The sequence below is a fragment of the Oreochromis niloticus genome, linkage group LG3, assembly GCF_001858045.2.
Source record: "Oreochromis niloticus isolate F11D_XX linkage group LG3, O_niloticus_UMD_NMBU, whole genome shotgun sequence".
NCBI classification, from domain to species: Eukaryota; Metazoa; Chordata; class Actinopteri; order Cichliformes; family Cichlidae; genus Oreochromis; species Oreochromis niloticus.
The window spans coordinates 37,539,229-37,565,130 of record NC_031967.2 but is presented as its reverse complement, the minus strand read 5'-3'; the positions used below and the strand labels follow the sequence as shown (position 1 = coordinate 37,565,130).

The following is a 25,902-nucleotide window of genomic DNA, read 5'->3' as shown; positions in this document are numbered from 1 at the left end:
TTTAAACATGGCGGTTTTGCTCTCATGACTCATCAAGTGACGCCACTGGCTGGCCAATCGTCTCAGCTCACTTGGAACCCCAGCTAAGCAGGTACAAAAACAAGTACCTAGTGTCAAGCACTACCAACTAATGGAAAACCAAATCGAGTTAAGACGAGCCGAGGCAAATACTGTAGGTACTTGTGGAAAAGAGGGTAAAGCAACGACAAGCTGTAAACATGGAACCTGACATGAATGCATAAAAAATTTTAAATACCTGAAAAGTTCAAATGAATATAAAACACAAATGAAATTAAAATGATCTCATAAAAGATTAGTTAAAATCACCACCACTCACCAACAGGTTGAGGAATAGTTGGCAGGGTTTCAATCTCTAAACGTGTGACTGAAGCTTTACATAACTATGTTTCTGAAAATACAGAATAATAAATAAAAATAGTTTTCGGATGCTTTCTGTTGACCTTTAACTAAATGTATTTTTTTTTTACTGGTCTTTTTCTTCTTGTTTCGGCCGCTTCCTTAAGCAGATCATCTGCCTCCATCTTATTCCATCCCAGCATCCTCCTCTGTCACGCCAACCCTCTGCATGTCCTCCTTCACTGCATCCATAAACTTTCTGGATTCTTTTTTAATGGTAATAACCATTAAAAAAAAAGAAATGTGGGTGTGGGAAGTTTTTTTTTTGGCTTCTAAAGTGGAGCATGCCGGATAAGGTTTACAGCCCCCTGGTTTATATTAATGTATTTATAGTTTAGACAAAACAGACCTAAACAATGAGAGTTTGACTGCTTTAGGAAATGTCATTTAAAAGATTTCAATGTCAAATGACGTTTATTTAAAGTAGTTACATACATTTGAGCATGAGAAGCAGTGTGGATGACGGGGTGCTGGAGTCCAGTATGTGGAGGTGCGTCAAATAAGAAGGTTTCTAGTACTTTAACTGGCTCTTTTCATATACATTTACTGCCTGTTTTTTTATCTTCTTGTTATGCTACAGGAGTGTCTACAGACAGGTGCTACAAACTATCTGTAGTCATAAACGCTGAGGTACTTGCCAGTGTACTCGCTCCTATAAAACCTTCATAATACAAACATTAGAATAAATACAGCATATGTGGCTTCAGAAGTGGACTGAAAAGTATGTATTTACGTTTTGTTTTGTACTCTAAAAACAGGCTGCCACTAGCACCGTTATAGAGCCACATTTCAAGCCTGTAGAGGGATGATTACCTGTCATGTATGCTTTCAGCCAGGTGTCCAAACTGCATGTTGCATTCTTGTCAACTTATGAGCACTGGAAGGTGAATTTTCAGCTATTTCCTTTTACATTTTTGACATTAAAAAACAGCATTTGGTTAATTGGTATGCACTTGATGGTCTCTTATAAAACGCAGCAGGTTACGAGCTTTGGCCCACTCGATCCTGACAGCCACGTGTGTTCTGTCTCTGCCCGAGTCCCAGGCTGAGGCTAAATTTACTCAGTGTGGGTTACATGCTGGAAAAACAGGGCTAAGAGCTCCTGATATAGGGCTGCATAAACACACATGGCCTTTTATTCCTGCTCCGAGTGCACTGACTCTTTTTGAGAATGGTGCCGTATTTATCCAGTGAAAATGTTTCATGAGCATGTTTACGCTCATTTCTAATGACTTCCTGTTGCACGTTCTCACACTCCCACACATTCACAGGCACACTGAGCTGCAGATCGCTCTGGAAGCTGGGAGGTCAGTGCCTTGCCCGATGGCACAATGGCGATCCTGATTAAGGAAGGGGAGGAAATGTTTAATATTTACCTTCTGTTCAGATGCTCTGCTTTGGGTTCCTACCCATATACAGTATGGTTTGTGGGTAGACTTGAACAAGAGCTGGATCCCTCTTATCTCTGTGGAAAGGGTTAACATTCAACAATGACCGACTTCCTGCGATTTATCCCACCAGCATCGAGCTGCATAATGTCTCATTTAGCTTAATTTATAGTACTTTTTGAACTTCACTTGCTTGTATTAATTTAACTGTACTTTTTACCCCACATAATGAGAAGTGGTGCATGTAAACGTGCTTCTTCTGCAAACACAAAGACTCGTGGGACTGTCATTTAACTTAACATCCTCAAAGTAAGTACTAATGTAGTCATTATATTAATTATGGTAAGTTTAGACTTTAATTCATGTGTATTTGTGTGGTCAAGAGCAATGTAATATCAAACCACTGTGACCAGTACTCATGCAGCGATTAAGGACAATGACCATGTTTAGATTTATTCTTCAAATATCGTTAAAAGTAAATAAATAAGACTGTTCCTGTAACTGTGCGGTGTATGGGGCACATTCACACACACACACATATATGTATATATATATATATATATTGTTCTTCTCACCCTGGATGTAGGTGAATCGGTTCCTGTTCCTGTTTTTCCTTCCCACTGTCACCAAGTGCTTGCTCATAGGGGGTCATATTGTTGGTGTTTTCTCTGTTTGTTCTTTAATTTTAATTCTTAAAAAAAAAAAAAATCTGTTGTTTGGTCTTCATTCCAATTCTTCAGTCCATCATCCTACTGTGGCAGTGAAAGACAATCCAGACAGGGTCAAGAATTCAGGGTGAAATTGTCCCAATGTGACTGCTGCTGTGATCTACATATGGAAGCTGATTTTTGCCAACAAAAAAAATGAAAGTTAATATGTTGCCATATTATGTTAAAATTTGAACTTAATAATTACATTTTTCAATTTACTATCTTCAACTTTTGTTTATTACAAAATTTCAACATTTTGAGTTACTGATCTCAAAATTTTAGCTTACTAACTCTAAATTTAAATTGAAAACAGCTCTACCTGGTAGTGTCAGTGTCAGAGTCTTTACTACAAGAGTCTGTAATTTATAGAATCATGTAACATGTTACAGTTACATGTTGAGTTTATAAATTATGCAGTCTTGTTGCCTCTTTTCCCTTATAGAGAGGGAGGAGCAACAGGGAAAACACTGCAGACTGAACTCGACCAGTTTAGTCAAAACTGTTGCAAACATACAAAGAAAAGCTGCTGGTAAAGCAGTCGTGAAAAACCCGGATCATAGCTTTAGCTGTCGCCTCCTTAGACTCCTGTTCTTCTCCATGCATCCTGGAAGTAGGTGAAGTTGTTCCTGTTGAAAGGGAGTTTTTCCTTCCCACTGTCGCCAAGTGCTTGCTCATAGGGGGTCACCTGACTGTTGGTGTTTAATTAGCAGTTGGGCTAACAGCTAATTAAAAATGTCTCCTTTTAAGGTCTGCTGACAGAGCTGTGTTGTTGTTGTTGCCTGCTTGCACTGTAAATCCACGTTTTTACAGTCATCATGTCCTGGCCTTTACTACCACATCGCTAACGTCCTCAGCACATTACTGCAGCCAACTGTCGACCGAGGTGACGACGCGAAACCTTCAGTCGTTCCTACTAATATAACAACACAGATAACAAACTATCATGTTCCCATTAAATTTAGCACCAACAGAGAAAACCACAGAATATTAAAACAGCTCAAAGGTCAGAAGTGGCAAGAAATGCTGCACATGATGAACAACTGCAAAACAAAAAGGAACGACCAGAGAAAAAGGAACACAAACATATAATTTAATTGCGACCAAAACAAAATAAAGTCTTACAGTCAAACTCTGAGTTTGGATGTCCTTTTAAAACAAAACACACACTTCTCTCCCACACACACACACACACACAGATAGTAGTTGTTGCTTACACAGACGCTCCTGCCGTCCTGTAAACTGCAATAAACCCAAACACACACGGACACACCGTAAATCTCACTATAATACGCCCTCTGAGTGTACGTGTGTGTGTATGTATGTGTGAGCCTCTGTCTGTGTGTGTGAGGGAGAGAGGAGTGTGTTTTATAGGTGTTGTAAATTTGGCTGCCGGCGTTGTTTTTATCAGCATATTCGCAAGCTGTTTAGCCAACGGTGCAGATGTCACTGTTACGACCACACAAACACACACACACAAATATATATATATACATGAAGGAAGACACACAAAGAAGATGCAGACTGAGAGAAACATATTCACAAACACACACACATACACGATATTTCACACTGTTTATATAGTGACACATGTGTGTATAATCCCATCGAAATTCACCTGATAGAGTGTGTCTGTGTGTCTGTGTGTAGGTCACATGCAAGCCACCCCACTATTTGCATCTGCCTACGTAAGCCTGTATCACTGTGCCTGCGTGTGTGTGTGTGTGTGTGTGTGTGTGTGTGTGTGTGTGTGTGAGAGTGTGTGTGTTTAAATGTATGCGTGATCGGTGTGCATGAATGCAAGTGTGTGAAGGTCAGCGCAGGATTGTGTGTGTTTTTCAGGGTGTGTGTGCGTGTGTTTGAGTGTTATTTGATTAATGCTGAGAACCGTGGAGTGTTTAGAAAGAGGTCGCGACCTTTCAGCTTCCATTCAATCAGACAGGGAGCGAGAGAATACCTCCGTCCTCCCGTCTTTTTCCCTTACCTCTCTTTCTTCTGGCTCTTTCCCCCCTCGCCCCTTGAGAATCTGATAAACCTTCGTCAGCACACACGTGCGCACACAGGCATGCATGTACCACATGCTAATAAACCTTATGTACCTGAGGGGCAGTCACTACACTTAAAATATGTGGCTATAAGTAGTTGGACTGCCCTGTTTTTGTGTGTGTGTGTTTTAATTTGTCTGAGATGAAACAAAACAGCCCAGTGTGAGACAAGATGTGGAGCCAAAGACAATCCAGGCATCAATAGAAATTTAGGATGAAACTATCCAAATGTGACTGCTGTTATCATCTATGTGTGGATGCTTGTTTCCACCTCTGGAAAAAAATGTTGTTGCTGTCTGTAAGTCAAGATTTGTTGACCATTTACACATTCCTAATTGCATAAATTAGTCAGTTCTGCCAAGGAGGGAATGTTTGCTGAGTTTCGAGATCATCTGAAAATGCGGCTTTTTATTCTCCGTGAAGTCAAACTGTTGCGCCTTTATTCTTCAGATAACAGGTGGGATGACGGTTAGTGGATATCAAATTTTGCTGATTTTGTAAGGGAACATTTCTTGTTTACTTGGAGGACTTGTTGCCTAGCATAAAGAGTCAAATCCATAGAGAATCTTTTCCAAGTAGAGTTTGAGGACTTGACTAACTTCTACAAAGAACCGACCTCAACATCATCCAACACCTTGGGAGAGGTGAAAGGCCAAATTTAAGTCCGACCTCAAGACTGGAAATCAATGGATAACTTTGTTCTAGTGACTTTGTCCAAATGAAGTGCAACATCCAACATAACAAGATGGATAAATCTTCCAAACTTCATTGATCCACAACTCAAACCAGACTACTTGGATTATGTCTTATTATCTCACTCAAAGCTGAAACAACACACTCGTGGAGGTAAGTCTCCTAGAATCTACTGGTCAACTTTCCCAGATGAGAGGAGGTTTCTCCAGCAGAGGATTTATACCAGTGCTTTAGAAATAAGAAGTTTAACAACCATGCACTGGTGTTATACTGTCCACATACTTTTGGCCAAGCAACATAGCTCTTCTATCCACCAATCTCATCTTTCTCTGAGTCAACAATTTCTTTTTTTCCCTGTCTTTCTCCCTTGTCATCTCTTTCCTTTCCTCCTCTTCCTCCCCTTCATCTTTCTTCCTCTATCTGTTAATTTGCTCTCTATCGCTCTCTCCTCTCTTTGAACCTTTCCTTTAGCCCCTGCGGCCCCAGCCAATTACACACTGTTTGTCCACCCGTTTTCAATAAAACACTGCTTCCCTCCCTCCTTTTTTTCTTTTTTTCCCCCCTCCCTCCCTCTCCATCCACCCCCGACTGCTTCCGTCCACTCCCGTCTTCCCTCTCCTCCTCCCTCCCTTCGATCTCTTTTTTCATTTTTAATTAACTTCTTTTGTAACTTGGAAGCGACTCCCCCACCCCTCCTTCAACATGCCTCTTGCACTCCCACACTCGCTCCGGCTTTCTCACAAACACACACACTCATTTGTGCACAAACACAAACACACATGTAAATGAAGGTTAAACATGCTATTTACATATCAATTACCGGCAGACACCGAATCAATGATTAATGCAGCCTCAGATTAGCGCAGAGCCCCCTAGCTTAACCGTTTTCTGCTGGTGTTAAATTGCTGTGTCCGCCGTGTTAAAGATTTCATACATTTGATTAAGATTTGAAGGCTTTTTATTTAAAGCAAATTGATTTTGATTACCTTCAGTCTCTGATTCATTGATTTGTGTCAGCTTGTATTTGTGGCTAAACTCTGAGCTTAGCTGCTATCTGCTTGGACGCTAAAATGTCAGATGTCTACAAGAGCTCATAAAATTGGTTAAGAGTTAAATTAAGCCTGGTTAGTGGTCTTCCAGTGACTGAATCTATATTACTCAGTCTTTTATTATCAGATTGTGGTCATTTAAAAACAGCCTGCTAGCATAATTGATCTCCACCTAATGAAAATAAACCTTTCAAACCAATAAACACACCGAATTCATACATTAATTTAATCAGCTGAATATTTGAATTTATTAATTTATTGACCTTGTGTCTTGGCGTTAGCTGACACTGCTATGAAGCTACACGCATTACTTGGGAATATCATGAAGGTCTCGGTATATGTGGGTTCAAATTAAAGATGTGATCTTGGAATATTTAAACAGTATTTAAGCTGCAAAAACACAGTTTATGACAGGACTTAAAATGTATGTTTTCCCTCATTTATACCAGCACCTAGTAGAGATGTAGAGCAATACAGTATGAGCACCTAAAAGCTATCAATAAGTATGCTAGTAAGACAAATTTACAGAATATTTTAGAGTAGTTTGGGTTACCCTTCGAACACTCCAAGTTCCCAGTGACAATTAGTCTTCACCAGTTTTAATTAATCATTTTTAATCTAATATTTTCTATTTTCATATTTTCTGCATACTGAACCAATGAGATCTACCTCAACACTGCCAGCTTAGGCCCAAGCCACACAGGCCTAGAGACCAGTCGGTGACCCTCTGTCATGAGGGGAAAAGTGTACTCCCAAACCAGTTGGGGATTGGTTGCTTTTTGTCACTCGGTGAAATGGCTTGTAAATAGGTGTATGATGCTCTACCAAAAATCCCCTTGCATTTTCTTTAATTTCTTGCAGATCGCCATAGTTACCCATATTTTGCATAAAGATGCCAAGCAGTATGCCAACACTTTCCAATATTTGCCAAGCAATAGTAAACACTAAGAAAATCTGCCATCAAAGTAATGTGTTGGTTTCTAACTTTTACTTAGAAAGTAAATATCATCATTAAATTTGTGGCTAGTCAACATCTTCATGTTAACTATGGGCAACAATGGCAACGTGCTAGCAACCAAAGCAATCCTAAGAAATTTTTTGGTGCAGTTCAACCAATTTCACCTGATGATGGCCACCAACCTCCAGCTCTCACTTGCCAACACATTTTTCAACTAATGTATCAAATTCACTAAGTTACGGAAGCTTGGATTGATGGCTGAATTAATTAAAATTAATGCCAGCAAACCTTCTAATTATTGTAAACATTCTTAATTTAAACTGTTTAACTGAGTTCAGTAATGAAATCCATTACTTACTGCAGTATGGACTGGCACCAGGCTTTCTAGCATAACTTCTACCTGCAACACTATAGACAAGATGAAAGAGTTGAGCCGTATTTAAAGGTTGGTCTAGTTAAAACAGGAAACAGCCAGCTGGTTATAGGAGCAAATAAGTGTCCAGAGTGGTCCACTTCAACTTATAAACGCTCTACAAAACCATAATTGTACACTAAACTGGCCACCATCATAATTAAAAGTGAGTTAATGAATGAACAGTATTGGTCTTTATGCATGACTGCTCTATATTTCAGCAGTCTTTCATGTTACAGTATGTGGTTTTATTGGTCCCACTGTGCTTTTATGTCAGGTTGCAGTATGTGATTTTACTGACTTTAAGCTGCAGTTTAATTTCACTTTATTGCATTCCTGCAGGCGATTCACATGTTTGTTTGGTTGACTTTGATTTCAGACAAACATCATCATTAAAAGTAACTTTTTATTTATGTTTTTCATGTTTTATGTTATTGTTTTTACCACTATGTGTTTATGGGCTTTTGTGAGGATGTTTTTCTAAATGTTCATACAATTCATCAACCTGCCAGGCTGCAGATAGAAAATATGGCTAATGTACAGTTGTGTTATTTTTTCTACACATACAAGAATTTTAATCATTTTCATTTTAATCACTGCATCAACTTCAATGAAGACTCAGCTGACTTAAAAAGCCATTCAAGAAAGAAAAAAGAAGGATCAGCTTTGGAAAAGAACAACAAAACTTTCTTTGAAAGTTACACCCAACACCAAAATTGACTCTAAAACAGATTTTATCGTTCCACCTTTTCCAGGAAAATCTCATGACAAACCTCCTTTCATCCACTGCGTGTCTAATTCTGCTCTACCTGTCCCTCTTTCCCCACTTTCGTGCAATGATTTATTGGTGACACCAATACGTCAAACATTCAAGCAGCAGGTAAAAAAAAAAATAGATACAAGAGAAAACAGAAAGCAAAGAGAAAAAATGAGAGAAAACAGAGCCTGAAAGACATAAAGACATTGCACAAGTCCAGTTGACACAAGCATGGACACACACACACACACACACACACACACACACACACACACACAGAGAGCGCTGAGTCTTTTTATGACAGCGAAGCATGTATTGTTGCATTGTTTTCTTTGAGTAGAAAATTACAGTGGACCGGATCGCTTCAATGACAAGCTATCAAAACGACAGCATGTGTGCCTGTGCAAACACACACACACACACACAGACGCACACAAACACACAAAGCATGTGGTAAGCAATAACATGCATAGATAAATTAACATACAAACACACATACACACCACGCTGCTACTAAATGACAAGCTCATAGCTAGGATAAAAAACAATGAGAGCTTTTTCCCTGCAGGTGAAGCTGTGAACTGAGGAAACAGGAGGCTTAAAGTGGTAAAAATGTATTTAAAAAAAAGATTTTATGCTAATGTACAGGTGCTGCAAAGTTTAACAAGCTCATATATGAAGACTGAAGATCCTAGCTTTGATTGAGGACTTGCTACGAAGATCTTAAAGGATACATGAAGCAGTTGCACTGACACTAAAGTAGAGAACATACTAAGCTGCTTTACAGCACATACAATTAATTTAGAAAGTAAAATGTGCAGCACTAGCAGTGTTTCATAGGAAATGTGTTATTTTAGCATAATAACAAGCACCTAAACTTACATCTCATTCACATGAGTATACACCGTAACCAGAACAATAAACAGAATAATATCGTGTTAGCAATGCACAAAACTTGGAACTAATTATATCAACTTATACAACATATTTTACTGAAGCATGAAAACTACTTCAGTGAAATGAGAAAGGTTTTTACAGTTTTTGAAAGTGTGGGAGGAGGTTCATATGTATGCATGGTGTTGTTACCTGTTTGACAGGAGAATCCTGTGACAGAAGAACTGCAGGATCAAAATGAATATTAAAGAGCTGCGATTACGTTTCTGAAACTATGCATGCAGTTAAACTACAAACCTAACACTGAACCTACTCCGAAGTGGTTCACTGGTGACCTTCAGCATCATCTCAGAGTTTTTGTTAATCAGACTGTTAATTTGTCCCAGTTTGGTGGGTTTCAGTTGAGGAGCTGCGCTAACGCATTTCTTTGCTTTTATTTGTAATAAAAAAAACAACTAAATATGGAAAAACTAAGACATTTGAGGTTGTTTATGTATTTTATAAATGTCTGGTTCATTGTACTTTCAACTGGTTTTACTGGCTTTGCCCAACTGGGCTGCATAGTACGTGGCCGATGAAGGAAAAGGTGATACCCTGTGTTAGTCATTAAAGTCCTTAAACCCTAAACGTATCATTTCTTACTAAAACAAATCCACAACAACTTTAAAATATGAAGTTTACATTCTTACAGATTAAATTTTTCTTACCAAAGCTGAGCACAACTGCCTTTAACCAAACTGGAGGACAAAAAGTACTGAAACACCTACAGGAGCTGCCATGCCATGAAGTTCCTGGTTTACAGTTTATGTGCTGCTGTTAATGCCAGAGGAGGTTTGGAGCTTTAAGCTGGCAGAGCGCTGGCGACTTTTACACACTCTGCAGCTCCGCTCTGTAACTTTATGTGGTCTGACGCTTTGAGGCTGAGCCGCTGTGGTTCATAAACACTTCCACTTTGTAATCTTATCACTTACAGCTGATCATGGAATATATAAGAGGGAAGAGATGTCACAAACTGACTTATTGCCACGGTGGCATCAGATCACAGCATCACACTCAGCGAGCTCTTTAGCGCGACCCGTTCTTTCACGAGTGCTTGCAAAGACAGACTGCATGCCTGTGGCAAAGGGACTCCAAACACCTGCATTCAAAGATTAAGCGGGTTAGCCCGGTACTTTTGTCCATATTGTGTATCGTTTCAGCTACAAATCAATACAAATATGATGCTGTAGTGAGTATTTGGGGCAGCAGAACAGTGGAAGTGCGGCTGATCTACAGTTTTTGACAGTAAAAATTAGGTTTATGTCACCGAGGAATAAGATATAGAATTTATTGACAATAAGAAACTAATGAAAAACTCTCACGATTATGAAATATGATCCAGTAAAAGCTTTTTAAATGCCTGTGTTATGTGTCACCTGTTCCTAAATACATACTAGATTCTTCAGTGCAGGCATCTGGATGCATTTAGTCCGGCAACTTGACTATATGAGCAGTTTCCTTACGTTTTACATCACTTGAGAAACTCACTGACTTAACGGAGCAAAACTTTGACTAACAGAGAAAGTATTCGAGTCTAAATCCTCGGGATCTCGTTTTATTTTTTGCACGTTAGACTTCAAACTCCAGGTAAAGACTTCATCCCCTCACAAGACGAGAGAAGGAAAAATATATAATTTACATGACCAAGTTGTCAAATTCCAAACTTTATTTGGTGAACAGCGCTTGTTGTAACATCATTTTCTTGTCCAGAATCTCTTTATTATATGTAAACAAAAGAAGAAACGGCAGGAGTTTGGGAAGTTGGCACTCAACGGCAGCGCTAACGTGTTTGTTTGCTCACACACACACACACAGAAACACAGAAACACACACACCGGTAGAATGATGAGAACTTCTTCCTCCATAAACGTCTCAGTCAGTTTAACCACTGTTATTATTCTAATCATGATGACATGTTTTTAAATGGATTATTATACGTTTTCATTAATAACACGCTGTCTGGGAAGGATTTTTGACGCGCGGGGAGGTGGTGGCGGTGAAGCACACACACAAACACACACACACACACACAGAGGCACAACAATAAAAACTTAAACACTCATACAAAAGCTGCACACATGCATAAAAAGTAAGGGTGGGGGGAGAAAAAATGAAAATACGCGCAATAAGTAGAAGAAGAAGAAGTGACTTTGAATTTCACATGCTCCTGACATGTTTTCACACTGCTCATGACAAATTACACAAAGTTTTTGCTAATAACACGCTGTCTGGTAAAGTTTCTGTATGACGAGCAGTGGTGGGCGACACACACACACACACACACACACACACACACACACACAATCACTCGGATATGTATGTATGCTCTTGTCATGTTTTTAATTGATTTCAGCTATAATTATTTTCTCTCATCTGCACGTCACTGTGTTTTAAAAATGGATAGTAATTACGTCTTCTTCCTGTTTTTATTAATAACATGTTGTCTGTGGGAGAGCGCACACACACACACACACACACACACACATCACCTGTCATCCCCCCTAGCTGCCCTCTCTTTACCCTCTCTCGGCTCCTCCTCTCTGTTCTCCTTTCATCTCCTCCTTCGCCTCTGACCTCCTCCTCCTCCTCCTCTTCTCTCGCTCTCCTTCGCTTTGATATTGCAGTTTGCGGATGCCGCTCGCTCGAAACTGTAAATCTGTCGACCGCTTTTTCTTTTTCTTCCCCTCTCTACACACACACAAACGCACACCTCTGACAAGCTGTCACAATAAATAGAGAGATAAGACCAGGTGGAGGAAGAGGAGGGAGGGAGGGGTAAATGACAAGAAGATTGAATAAAATAAAGAATGGGAGGGAGGAGAAAGAAGAGGAGGAGGAGAGGAGGAAGAACAACAAGAAGAGCGAGGAGAAAAGGAAAAAAAGGCGGGAGATGTGGAAAGAAAGGAGCAAAAGAGCGACAGATGGAAAGCTGTAAGAAAAAAGGGAGGAAGAGGAGGAGTGATGGGAGAAGACACACTGGGATAGGGGAATGAGGAAAGAAGGTAAAGAGGGACAGAAAAGGAGGAACGGGTTTGCGAATGATGACTGCAAGGAAAAAGAAGGGGAAAAGAGAGGAGTGAGATTAACTGAAAGAAAAAAGGTGAGAAAAAAAGAGGAAGAGAGGAAAAAAGAGGAGAAAAAAGTAAAAATGAAGTATCAAAGGAAGAAAGGAGGAAGATGGCAAAAAATGATGAACAGATGGAGAGACACAGGAAGTAAGGAGAGAAGGAGGAGACTCGGAGGAAAGGAAAGAAAAGAAAAAGAAGGAAAAGAAGAAAATGAAGTGGAAATATTTGAAAGTTTGAATCGAGAAAAGAACGGAAGAGATGAGAAGGAGGGAGTTAAGAGAAGTGCAGGATGGGAAACAGGATTAAACCCGATAAAGGATAAAACTATAAGAGGAGAAGAAGGGTAAAGAAAGAGAAGAGGAGGAGGAGGTGAAAGGAGGAGGAGAGATGGAGAGATTACCTGGTGAACGAGAGGAAAAGCTGTTGTGACACTCCCTAATGCGATTTCTAAACCAATCTGCTAAGTGCACCTAAGAGACTGTGTGTGTGTGTGTGTGTGTGTGTGTGTGTGTGTGTTCGTTCACAGGCATCAAATAATCTTGTTGCAGACAACAACCTCCCTCCCTCCTCTCTCACCTCCCCATCCCTCGATCTCTCTCTGTCACTTGGAGTGCGTCCACACGGAGCAGCTATATCTGAAAAATGGTTTCCATTTCTTACAGCTCTCGCCGGCTGTCCACAGCGAGCTGGAGCGTTTTTACATTCAGTCGAGAGAAAAAAAGAAAAAAATGAAAACAAAGACTGTGACACATAAGTTTATGAGCCGCGTCTGTTTTACACACGGTGACAGTGGGAAGGAAGAACTCCCTTTTAACAGGAAGAAACTTTAAGCACAGCCAGGCTCACAGAGGGGCGGCCAGCCATCTGTCGCAACAGGTTAAATGTGAGAGTAAAGAGAAGAAAGTGAATAACTGTGCACATCTAAGCACTTATATGGGACAAACAGGAAGTGACGGACCAAAACCACTGATAGGTTTGACAAAACAGCAATATTTGATACGACAGAATGAGTTAAAACAATAATAATAATAATGATAATAATAAAGAGTAAGGGAAAGGGATGGTGGAGAGTTGTGTGACCTGGGGAAGCATCCTAGAACCATCATCTGAAAGAATCTCAAATATAACATAACAATACATGTCGCCAAGTGATTGCTCATACTGCTGCTGTGATTTGACCCTATAAAAATAAAATTGAACTTTTAAAAGAAGAGAAAGGTTTTAGGAAACAGTCACGTAAGAGGAAAAAGAGTGAGCGAGGAGTTTATCCAGCATGAAGAGAAAGTAAAGTAGGCTGTACCAGCAGGAGCGCCCCAGATCACAATGAGCCTATGATAACAGTCATAATATTTGTTTTCACTTATTCAAGTTAGTTCTACTAATTAACTAAATTAGCTGCTAGTATTGTTCAGTCAGTACAGGATCTATATGTATCTGAGACTAAGCAGGGTAACAAGAACACCAAAGGTCAAGGGGCACTTTAGGCATTTCAAACCAACAGTATCTGATAGGCCAGGAATAAATATACATTACACTGGAGATACAGACTGAAATGTTAGGATGGTTCTGATGGACGGTTGGTGGTTCGATCCTGGGCACACACAATAAAGCGCTGTGTGAATGTAGTCAACAGCACTGTGAGTGTTCAGTGTCATATATGTACCAGCCTATAAGGCAGGTTACTATGACAAGAGCTGCTCTTTCTGTTGCTACTAATTACGTAACTAATGGTTAAGTATAGGAGATGTCTGCCAGTCGGGAGCAGAGACTTAGCATTCATTTCACAAAAAGAGTCAGAAAACAGTGAATGTTATAGAAAATGTTTGTATTTTTGTTATTCTTCCCGCTCTCCTGCTGAAATCAACTTCCTTCCGCTCTCTCTCTCTCTTTAGGACTATCAGTGTCTCTCGCCCCCTCCTTTTGGAGTCTGGCTCAAAAGTTGGAGACTGAAGCAGCCTTTGTGAAACATTATCTATTTCTCAACACACACACGTTGACCTGCCTCTCCCCTTTTGCCGTTTTGTTCAGTCCACACACACACACACACACACACACACACACACACACACACAGAGGATCAGTTCTTTTCCATGGTGACAGAGGGTCATATTTCTTGCTTTGATCTTCACTCCTCCCTCCCTCACGCTCTCCCTCCCTCTCTGTGATCCTTCACTCTCTTCTATCTGTTTTCATCCAGAAAACAGGAGGAGAGAGAGCGAGCATCTTTCCTCAGCGTCTCTCGCCCTGGCCGGTTGGTAGGTTGGTAAGTGAAGCATGAAACCACCTCCTCGGCCCCAGAGACGCACAAGCACACACTCAGCCACCGAGCGGCTGGATAGAAAATGTGATAAACATTCAAACTGTACGCAGGATGTGAGGAACCCGATAATCCGAGATGAGCTGTGCAGTTGTCTAAGCCCATCTCCCAGAAATATTTATATACTGCTGATACGACACAGAGATGTTTTTGAGTAAACATAACTGTGGCCATAATTACGTGTTTTATCAACATGATGCGAGCTAGTCGATTTAACGATTAAGACAAGCCACATGTATGTTCGATGGCAACTGAAATGTCAGCTCTCTTTCTTTATGACAGTGTTTAAACGATAACAGCAGTTTGATAAGGGCAGAGAAAACACTTTTTAGTCTTTTGCTGTTGTTTAATCGTTGTTCATTTGATCATTTTCTTCTTTAATGCCTGAAATATCAGCACGAATTACAGGTGTTAAGCATCTTTGTTGAGCTTGCGATGAGCACTGTAATTTAAAGCAAGTATTTAGAAGATCAAGGAGAGAAAGCCCACAGTCAAAAGACAGACTGTGTTTATTTAAGTTAAATTAAAATTACCAGATTTTTTTAAACCTTAAGCAAACTGCTTTCACTTGCTAAAATACAGGAACCTACCCAACCCTGAGTCTGCGATATGAAAATGGTAAGGTTTGCATGCCCTTTAGCAATTATAGTCAAGCTCACTAACTGGAAAAAAATCAAAACATCTAAAACATTTCAGAAATATTTAGATATTAATTTGTAAGAGACTGGGTTGAATTTAACTGGCATTTAATTACATTTATTTATGAAGGTGTTTTTAGACATGAAGTCAAAGCAACATACAAACAAAACATGGATGTCAATGGCCCAACCAGTTAACAATCCATCATTATTGACAGGTTATCGTGTGAGACTTGTCCACAGTTTGGGTGAAGATCAATTACACGATCAGTGTGACCAAATCTGATTAAATAAGAAAGATAGCAGGACTAGTGATTGTTTTGAATGGTGGCTGGATAGAGGACCCAACAGACGCCTTGCTACGGTATAAACTTCTTGGTCAATCGGCCGGATGAACAAAATAAATCAAATATTGATACTTTACTTATTTCTAACAACGCAGCGCCAGTATATTGTAAATGAATGAAATGAAAAATGAAAATCAAGAAAGTAATGAAGAGATGGGAGAAACAACCATGTTATGAACATTGATGTTGCACAGTTTGGCCACAGCTGGTTGTTGTTTTTGCAGCGTTCCAAAGAGTGCCCTCTCTCTTTGGAATGCTGCAAAAACAACAACCAGCTGATCCGGAGCATCAAGGAGCAATCCACAAGTTGCTATGACAACATAACAAGAATATTTTTAAACTGCACTGGCGTGTTATCTTACTCATAATTAACCACACATAACACACATCGTTTGGGAAATTTTAAAACCACCAAATATTGGTATCAGTATCAGTTTGAAGATATCAGTCGGGCTCGAATCAAGATTGTGATTATTGTGAAAATTTCCCAGATACTCATATGTGTAACTCTTTAGGTTAGTTAGTGGTTAGTCGGTAGTTGCTGTCTTAGTGTCGCTCCTTCTCCAGTGGGACTCATCACACTGGAAACCCTGATGGAGGAACAGCTCTGTGCTGCCACATTGGAGTTGAACACTAGTTTCATGAGTTAAGGTTTTGCAGATCATACTGTAGCCTGTCTCCTTTTACATCTTTAAAATGGAAACTATTTTGTTGGAAAGAAAAACACGAGACGTAATTGTTACCGTTCTGTGTCCGAGTCAAATTATCAGGGACACGTTGCAGATTATTTGGACCTGAGGATCACGTTCTTTAAGTTGGACTAGTACCAACGGCCACATGTTTGGGATTGTGGCGTCTCCAGTTACAGTTAGACAGGTGAAAAGCAGCACTCTAACTGACCTGTCGGGCTTACAGTGTGCATTAATGTGAGCAGATGCTTTCAGAAAATCAAATAAATGAACAACAATAAAACTCAGAAGCAGCTCTCATACTGGGTGGCGATTATAAGAGACCTCTAAACAAACTCGAAATTTTTGTGCCTGTCTGCGAGAAAAGAAAGGGGGAAAAAAAGCACCTCTTCGTCACGGATCAATCTGATTAATGCAATGTGTTAAGATGACGTCCGATTGGTCACCGCCTGGCTGCTAACGCGCACTGTCACACTGCAGCGAGGTGACCTCAGCTCCCCGCCGGCCAACGCTTTAACCTTTATCAATTAACCAACAGCACAAAGCGGAGCTGAAACCAGACACACATGCGCGCACGCGTGCGTGGGAAACATCACACCAACAGAAACAACACACTCGCACACAAGCATCAGCAGGCCACACATGACAAGAACAAGACACACAAACACACACAGATGTAACCTGACACAGTGTGACAACTGATAGCTCTGTTTGTGCTTTCTACTCCGTCACACACACACAGACACACACACCTCAGGCAGAAGGCAAAGCGACTGACCACATTCGACTGTGTGTCTTACAAACCACTGTGCTCCATTAAAAGAACTTAATGCCCCATGTAAAAGAATGAAAAACAGCAAATTGATGAAAGGAGTTCACGCTGAGTGTGTGCGGATGTTATTCTGCGAGAGTGTGTGAAGCTGCAACGCTTCAACAAACCAAAACGACTTTTCTCCCCCTGCGTTTCAGACAATGCGACCTCCATCATCGGTATGTGTGTGTGTGTGTGTGTGTGTGTGTGTGGGCTCTAACAGCCTGTCGTGATAAGGAGAGACCAGAATAACACTCCGACATCAGCAACCCTCCCACCTGTCACTCACTATCGATTCTCTCCCTCTCGCTCACACACACACACACACACACACACACACACACACACAAAAGCAAGGAGGTGACAAGGAGGCAGAAAACACTCAGACCAAAACAGCTCTGCGGTTTGATAGAGATCGTCTGCCAGGATGCTTCGTTTTTAAGCAAAATAATGTTTACATTCAGGAGGCAGTAAACACACCAGTCCTCCACCTTTTTAGTTCAGTTAGAGGGCAGCACAAACACTCTCAAGGATACAACAAAAACAACTAGTCCTCCAACAACATGACCACATCAACAGTCTTAAAGGATCACTGTGAGCATTCCTGAAACTGCATACAGGGGAGTTTCGTGGGGTGCCATAAAAACACAGACTTTTGCTCAGATGAGTCTCATCTGGGAGCGGCTTTCACATGCTGTTTGGTTAGGCTTGGTCACTGAAACTACTTGGTTAGGTTTAGGGGCGGAAAAATTATGGTTTGAGTTAAAATAATCTGTTGCAAGAGTGCAGAGTTCGACTCCATCGAAATGGAGCACGCAAACACAAATAAACTAGCAGCAGTGTGGCAACCAGATCAAATTGTGCAACTTGGAGTAATGAGAGTAAGTATTAAGTATGTGGGTTCAGAGGAAAACTGAATTCAACTACCAGGACAGAATCTGAGGCAACAACCAATGACAATAGCTGACTGGCATGTGAGGAAGTGGTAAATACATTACCTACAGCTGCAGAAAGACTCTTGATTTAACTTTAATTGCAGGACAATCAGGAAATCAGGACGGAGCTTCAGGCCATTGTCACACATGCACTGCAGTCCTGAATGTTTGCAGACGTTACCTGACCGTTAACCATTCTTTAACCTTTGAACTCTTTGGTTCAAAGTATGCTGACCAGACACTTAAACACTGCTAACCACGACGCATTAGCACCAGAAATACTGTATTATTATTATTATAGTTTTATTAACGTCTAAGCTCCCGGTTCAAAGATGTTACGACATCACTAGCCCCTCTCTCGCGCCCTCTGAATGTAAGTTTTAAACAAACGGAGGTTGAAAACAAATCAATGACAGCCGTGTTAGCTAGCGCTCCTTTGCAGCACTTTGATGTAAAAACAAAAATGAGCACCTGTATGTCTGCTTCATCGGGATAGAATATAACTAGAATATAACGAAAGCAGTTAAACCGATGCATAGTCACGTTCTGCACCGGGGTGTAGACGCTAGCAAAGAAGAAACCAAGGCTACTGGGGCTAGGACTGATAAGGTTAGCCAAATTCTGCAAACTGATCTGACACGCCGCGTGTTTTTGCAAGAGTATACTCGGTCAACGTGCTGCATATTTCAGCCACATTTGATTTGTTTAATGAGGGGCGTGATTAATGTTTAACTTGGATGATTGAAAGGATGTTCTAAATGTTTTCTGAGGGTTTTCTAGTCAGTAAGGTTTTCTCTTTTTTAAAAACAGCTAGCAAGTTAGTCATAAGGAACATGCCTAATGTGATTAGCGCAGCTAATGTTGCATCGCATTCACAGCGGACAAGTGGGCTGCACCCGATGCCCCTGTGCTGGTGTTGTTCCTGGACCGTCGTAATTAACGTCGGTCCACGTTCAACACTGCAAGGGACCGATCACATTGTTGTGATGTCATAGATTTGTGATGTCAGGGTCAAGACGTGATCATGGTCAGGGTTAGGGTTGTGCAATTAGGGTTAGGATTTGCTGTGAGGGTGTTTCTATGGTGCAAAACTATGACATCATAACAGTGTGAATGGTCCCTTGCAGTGGTGAATGTGGACCGACGTTAATTACAATGATCCAGGAACAACAACAACATCAGTTTGGGGATATCAGACTGTGCCTCTGGCTGCGGTCTCTGGTGTTGGCGTTGGAGTTCGTGGTACAACTTGGTCAACCAGCAAGTGGGGAAATATAAGACAGGAAAGTTCAGGCCTGGGCTGTTATACGCAACTGAACTTTCAAAATAAGAGCATAGGGATTGTGCACTACAAAATAAATCTCAGACTGTGACTTCATCAGTCGGATCGAAAGTTAATAAAACGAGCAGCAAAATATGCTTGTGTGGTCCACCCAAAGGTAGTATGTTTTGCCTTCGTCACATCAACGCGTTTTAAACTTCTCACATGTCATTTAATGGCATAAAATGACACTTAGGCGGGCACCACTCACACCATGGATCCCGCAATAACACTCAAAACAACCTGACCTCTTTCTCACGCGCCGTTTCATGACACCAGGCTTGATTCTCAAGCTATTTAAAGGGAAGTTTAACAAAGACACTGAAGATATTAAAAATTCCGTCCCTCCCTCTTTCTCCAGCAGAAACAAAGAATAAAATGATCTGAACGTCTGCGCCGCAAGCTCAATTTAACGTCCGCAGGTCACAAGCAGCTGATGTCACCTCCTTTAAATAACTCATATTTCATTTTGCCCAACTTCAGCTGCTGCAAGTGTGGGAACTTTGTTTCACTTTCTCACTCGCGCACATCGGGTCTCCTTTTCCTGTTTCTTTTCTTTCACGTCAATAAAAGGGCAGATCTTTAATAAAAACAACATCAAGAGCACTTTAAATTAAAACAAAACAAGGCATAAGTTAACAAAACCGGCACCAGAAGTACGAGTGGATAGAAGCGGTGATTGCTTTTATACACACACACACTCACAGAGAAACACAAACACACACACGGGTTACAGAAAAGACAAAGTATGCAGAAGCCCAGTGGGAGTTTTCTTTCTTTTCTTTTTTTTTGAGCGTTTAATTTTTTCTTTCTTTTCCCAGACAATAATGTTAAGCGAGGGAGGGAATAGCCGGGGAGGAGGGGGCATTAAAGAGGGTGAGAGAGAGAGCGAGAGGCATTAGAAGAATGTCAATATGATTGGAGAGAGAGGAGTGTGTGTGTTCGCTGTGCGTTCAACAACAATGGATCTCCAGCCGTGTTGTTCCATGTGCATTCGCATGATCCATTATTACCCCTGACATGTACCGCTGTGTAAGTGAGTGTGTGTGAAAGAAAGAGAGAGAGGGCGAGAGGGGGGAGGCAGGGTGATTGAGATTGAGAGGAGAAAGGTTTGGGAAGAAGAGAAAATTAGCCCAGAACAGAACTACACCTGTGAATTTAGGCAAAGTCGTAAAACGAACCCTGCCTGTTCTTTGTGAAATAGCTAGAGGACTGAACATGTAATGCTTAATAGAGTGTAACCTAGTGTGTGTGGTCGGCTTTTAAAAAAAAAAGAAACAAGAAGAAACAAACAGGCCACTCATCAGCAGTCCGGCGACTCCACAGCAACACGATCTGCCGTTAATTATTAGCCGATACTGAACGCCTGCAAGCAAAAAGGCGTCCACCAAAAATAACCGAGCACACGACGTCCCGCGCTTCCAGCCGCAGCCCTCGCGTGAACTTCCCCTATCTCCCTCTCTCTCTCTGTCAAGGAGTTTCTGGAGACACAGCAATATCTGAGACGCTTGAAGGTTTGGATTCTCATCAGAAAGCGGGCGCGACTGGTCCTAAATTCATTCTGCAGCGAGACGACACACTCAAACATCCGGCAGGAGTCATAAAAACTAACCATCTTCAGCCACAAATCATCCTGCAACAGATGGTCTGACTCACACACACACACACACACACACACACACACACCCTGATCTCAACATCATGGAGTCAGCCCAGGATTACACAAAGAGACAGAAGACAATGAAGATGAAATCCACATAAGAACTGTAGGAAGTTCTCCCAACCAAACAGTTGTAACTACAAGACTCCTCGAGCCAAGTTTGACTGAATCAGTTCCTATATAGTGCTTTTCTACTCAACTTTGACACCCAGTAATATAAGCAGTTTGGTCCCAGCAGAAAGGAACTCAGGGTTTGCTGTCTTGCTTGAGGCTATGTTGGATGGAGACTGGAGCAGCCAGGGATCAAACCACCAACTTTTTGACTATTAGATAACCTGCTTGATCTCCTGAGCTACAACCACCCCAACTACTAAGTCACTGACAGAGATTCAGCCCAGAGATTATCACAATCGTTACCCCAACATTTTCCAGTATTGGTGATAGATCTCCGCCTCAAATCCTGATCCACTCCACCTCAGCCACCAGAACACCTCCACCGCTCCTCAGCACTGATTATCCGAGTCTCTGGAAGCCTACCTGAGGGAATCGAGCACCATTATCCCAAATAAGATTCCCACACTTAGCATTTCAATCATGAGTGTGGAGAGCGCTGTGAAGCACTTGGTTTAGGTTGTTAAAAGTGGATTTAAATTCCATCATAATCAAACCTTTCAATCATCTCTGGTGCCCCACGGATAGAGAGGCAGTGTCACCCCAGAACGGGCCGCTCCCATCAGAGGAGAAGAGCTTTATCACACAATAAAGGTCAGAGCAAAGGTGGTCCAGCAAAATTCCTCCCCCAGGATAACGCAGCCATCAGAGAAGCTGCTGATGGGGTCCAGTGTGCCTGCCTGTTTGGTCCCATTAAAGCTAGACGTAGCAGCTCCCGTCTGCTTGTACAGGCAGCTCTCGGTGGATCGCGCTGATAGTGACGTAAACCTAAAGATGATTCTCAGGTAGGTTCCAGGTTTCGTGAGGTGTACCATTATGTCTGATTTCTAAGCAGATATATGGATGTCTATGAGAGATTGACATTGAAAACATTAACATCAGAGTAATGATCATAAGCAGAAGTGCAAATTTTGGCACAGAGCGCAGCAATCGGCTGCCAAGTGTTTTTTTTTCCTGCACAGGGACAGTGCACTTTAATAAATTATGCAACCAGAGTCAGCAACAAAAACACGGCATGAGACAGCCCAACGCATACGAGCCCATCAGTGTAAAATTAAGAGCAAGAGCAGTCCGAGGACGAGCGCCTCCCACCCAGGCTGGAAATTTTTGGCACAATCGAGTTGTCAGATTATCTCGGGATGTAATTTGATTTGTATTTGTGAAGATTTGACGTGAAACGCCTCGCAGCGGTAGAGGATAATATTAATTTCTAAGAAGGGCCAAGCACCACCTTTTCTATCCACAACAATCTAAAACTCGTTTGAAGATTCCCGCTAACAGATGGGCGAACTGAGCCATTAGCACGAGCTCCTCGGCAAAGGTGATCAAATAAACTCGACAATCGCGGCACGACTTTAGCCAGAACTCAAGGCTGGTTTTAAATATTTTAAATCGTCCTTGTTTTTCTAAGTAATGAATGAATTTCACTTAAACTGAGAACGCAGACTGACTGAAGGGAATCTTTCTAAACTTTGGTACCAGATCACTTCTGTTTACACCGACTCTTTCCGAATGACCATCAGAGCAAAATACAGCTAATAATATAAAAGAAAAACTTCTGTGACCATTTCGATAAAAAGGCCAAGTCTGAGTGATGAACTCATTTAAACCTGCTTTTCTAAACTCAGAACGCACCTGTCCTTCTCACACCAGTTACCATTTTTTTAACCTTTATGTCAAATTTCCCCGACATCTTTAGAGTTTCGATTTAAAACCGAAATACTTCAAATCTTTATGAAGAGAAAAAAAGAAGCGGGCAGAAAGTCTTAAAGTCGCCTTTGTGGAAAACAGTAAACGTCAGACTTTAAAGAGGGCGCGGAAAGTCGGAAATTTCACAGGAGTTGCTGCAAAAAGTTTCCAAAAAAAAATTGTGGCAGTTACATTTTTTTCTTTACAAAACTAATTCACTTCAATTGAGTTTCAGGTGTCCAAAAAAAGAACTAAACACAAATCGTGTAAAACCAAAGACACTTTGATTTAAACATCTTCCAACATGTTCTGTAAATGAGGCTCGACACAGTTAAAAATGACAGAAATTAGCAAATAAAAGATATTTCTAAAAACTGTGAGGCCTCTTCTATTTAGTGCTAAACTGGAGAAATATTTTAACTTCTTTGGTTTGATTGTCTGAACAAAACTTGATTTAATCTTTTCTATATAAGTGAAAATAAAATTAAAAAAAAAAAATGTGAATGCAATGAAGCAACAGCAAGTCCAGAGAGTTTGTTGCACCTTCTAACTTCTCTTTGGTTATTTTAAAATCATTTGAAATGTGCGCTGTGAACTATTTTTGCTTCATTCTGTGGATTCACATCCAAAATTTAACCCACTGGAGAAAAAAAACAAACACTTTCGAGTTTGAACTTGAAGCCAGCTGAATAGAAGCTGTGGGCTCAGACAGGTGAGGTGGCAGGTGTACAGCAGGTATTCACACACACACAGTGAAAAGTCTATTTACACACAAACGCACATCAATGCTGCATTTCTGCGACACACATCCACTCGATTCCCGTTAAAGCCTCTCACACACACATTACCTTTCATACACCGCATAAAGACACAGAAAAGCTCTTTCCTTTTCACTCACTCACACACACACACACACACACACAGATCTGCTGGTGAGATATAAAGTAATGGATTATGTGTAAACAGGACAAAGCAGCGGGTTGTTTACTTTGCATTTGTTTGCCATGGGCTTTTTATTCCTGTAAAAAACACCAAACTAATGAAACATGTGTCTGTCTGTGTGCTCATTTAGCATCACACACACACACACACACACACACACACACACACACACACCCTCCAAAGTCGATACAGTAAAAGCATCATCCAAAGTAAAATAAGGAACAGTGCTGATAACAGAACAGGAAGTGTGGAAGATAACCATTAATCAAAAACAGTCCCGAGCCTCCAACAAATGTTTGCACAGAGTGTCATAAAAATGCATCCTAAAAGCACACAGAGAGAGAGAGAGAGAGAGAGAGAGAGATGCAAAGGAAGCAGGAGTCTAAATAGAATTATGAATGAGCTGTGAACAGAAAGAGAAACATACGAGTGGGATAAAATTAAGAGAAAGACTCTGGATGATTCATTTCAGGAAAGTTTCGGGAGGATTTTGCAGAAAAACTTCAAATCAAAAGATCAGGATTCCCACAGCTCCGTGTTTTACCAAAAACATGCTTGTCACAGTAAATTTAATCATTTCATTAAAAAACATATTGCGGGACCACTTTGTACACATGTTTAAAACACCCCAAACGTGCGGACGCAGAACCAATCCAACACTGCAGTCCTAAAAAGGGGATGAAACCGCCACTAAACTGACTCAGAGTTCTCTAAATGTCGCGATTCAATCACGCTGGAAGAAGTTTGAAAATTTGAGAAACTCTTTTTGTTTGTTTTTTTCTTGACATATAAAAACGTGAGTAAAGTGAGGACCGACCTGGCGCTGGTGCAGTCCTGGTACAGCGTCTCGAAGTCCTTCCTGGAGATGAGCTTGCAGCGGTTCACGCCGGGTTGGATGGCGCCGAGTCCCCGCAGGACGCGCACCTGCTCCACGGTGCACACCACGGGCGTGATGTCCAGCCTCTTCAGCTTGGTGTAGACGGTGTGCAACCCGCCAACCAGGTGCTTCAGGAAGAGGTCGAACACCTGCGGCAGGCAGATCAGCTCCTGGCCGTCCACGTTGAAGCTGGCCACCTTCACGCCGTGCACTTCCACCAGCTTGCACTCGCTGCACAGACCCGAGCCGGACGAAGTCTGCGCCAGGCTGGGGGAGCCCGGAGTCAGGCCGGCCGTGCTCAGCGAGCCCAGCCCGCTCAGGGGACCCAGAGGGGCGGTGGAGCCGCCGTTCCCCAAGCCGGCGAGCGCGCCTCCCGGTCCGGGCAGGAAAGCGCTGAGCATGCTGCTGGTGAGCCGTGGAGACGGGGACAGGGAGTGGGAGTGGGAGTTGGTGTGCGCTGGGCTGGAGGTGCCGGTGGAGGCGACAGATGTGTGGAGCGCGTCCGGGGCAGAGCGGTAGAGCGCGACCGGAGTTGGGGCGCCCGAGCCCGGCGAGAGCAGCGGAGGGGAGCCGGGGAGCGACATGAGGGAAGGTCAGCGGTGAAGACGCGCGCACGCACTGTGGCTTTCACACTCTCACACACACTTTTTTCTTCCTCTCGCTCTGTCCAGCTGGGAGAGAGGAAAACAACACTTGTGCGTCTCTTCTGTTGGGTTTCCGCTCACTTTTTCCGTTTCTATTTTTGATTTCCTCTCCTCAGCTTCCACTCGCCTCTCGTTCTATCCAGGAGGAGCTCTCGCTCCGGGTATCCGTGCGTGGAAAGCGGACTGTCCGGTCTGTGCGTAAAAGCGACTGGAGCAGACTCCGGGTCAGCCCTCGCCGTGGCCCCGCCTCCTGTAGGCGTGACTGACTAAACATTGGGCCAATCAGACCCGGTCCTTTGTAGGACTTGTGAAGATGATTGGTGTAGGAATGAGAGGAGGACCTTATTGCCCCCCATTGATGTGTGTTTGTGTGTGTATGTGTGGAGGGTATCGGTCAGATCTCTCGCTTTGCGGCTTCATAAACTTTCTCACGA

The 25,902-nt window shown here is 41.9% G+C and overlaps 1 protein-coding gene across 1 annotated transcript in view; it reads right to left on the bottom strand.

Moving 5' to 3' along the window:
- The window catches only part of LOC100706586 (dachshund homolog 2), a 113,491-nt gene extending 87,809 nt beyond the window's left edge, over window positions 1-25,682 (bottom strand). The window contains exon 1 of the mRNA XM_005459544.4: window positions 24,765-25,682. Coding sequence (XP_005459601.1) covers window positions 24,765-25,408 — 644 coding nt within the window. The 5' untranslated portion in view covers window positions 25,409-25,682. The remainder of the gene's footprint in view (window positions 1-24,764) is intronic.
- Between the last annotated feature and the right edge of the window lie 220 nt (window positions 25,683-25,902).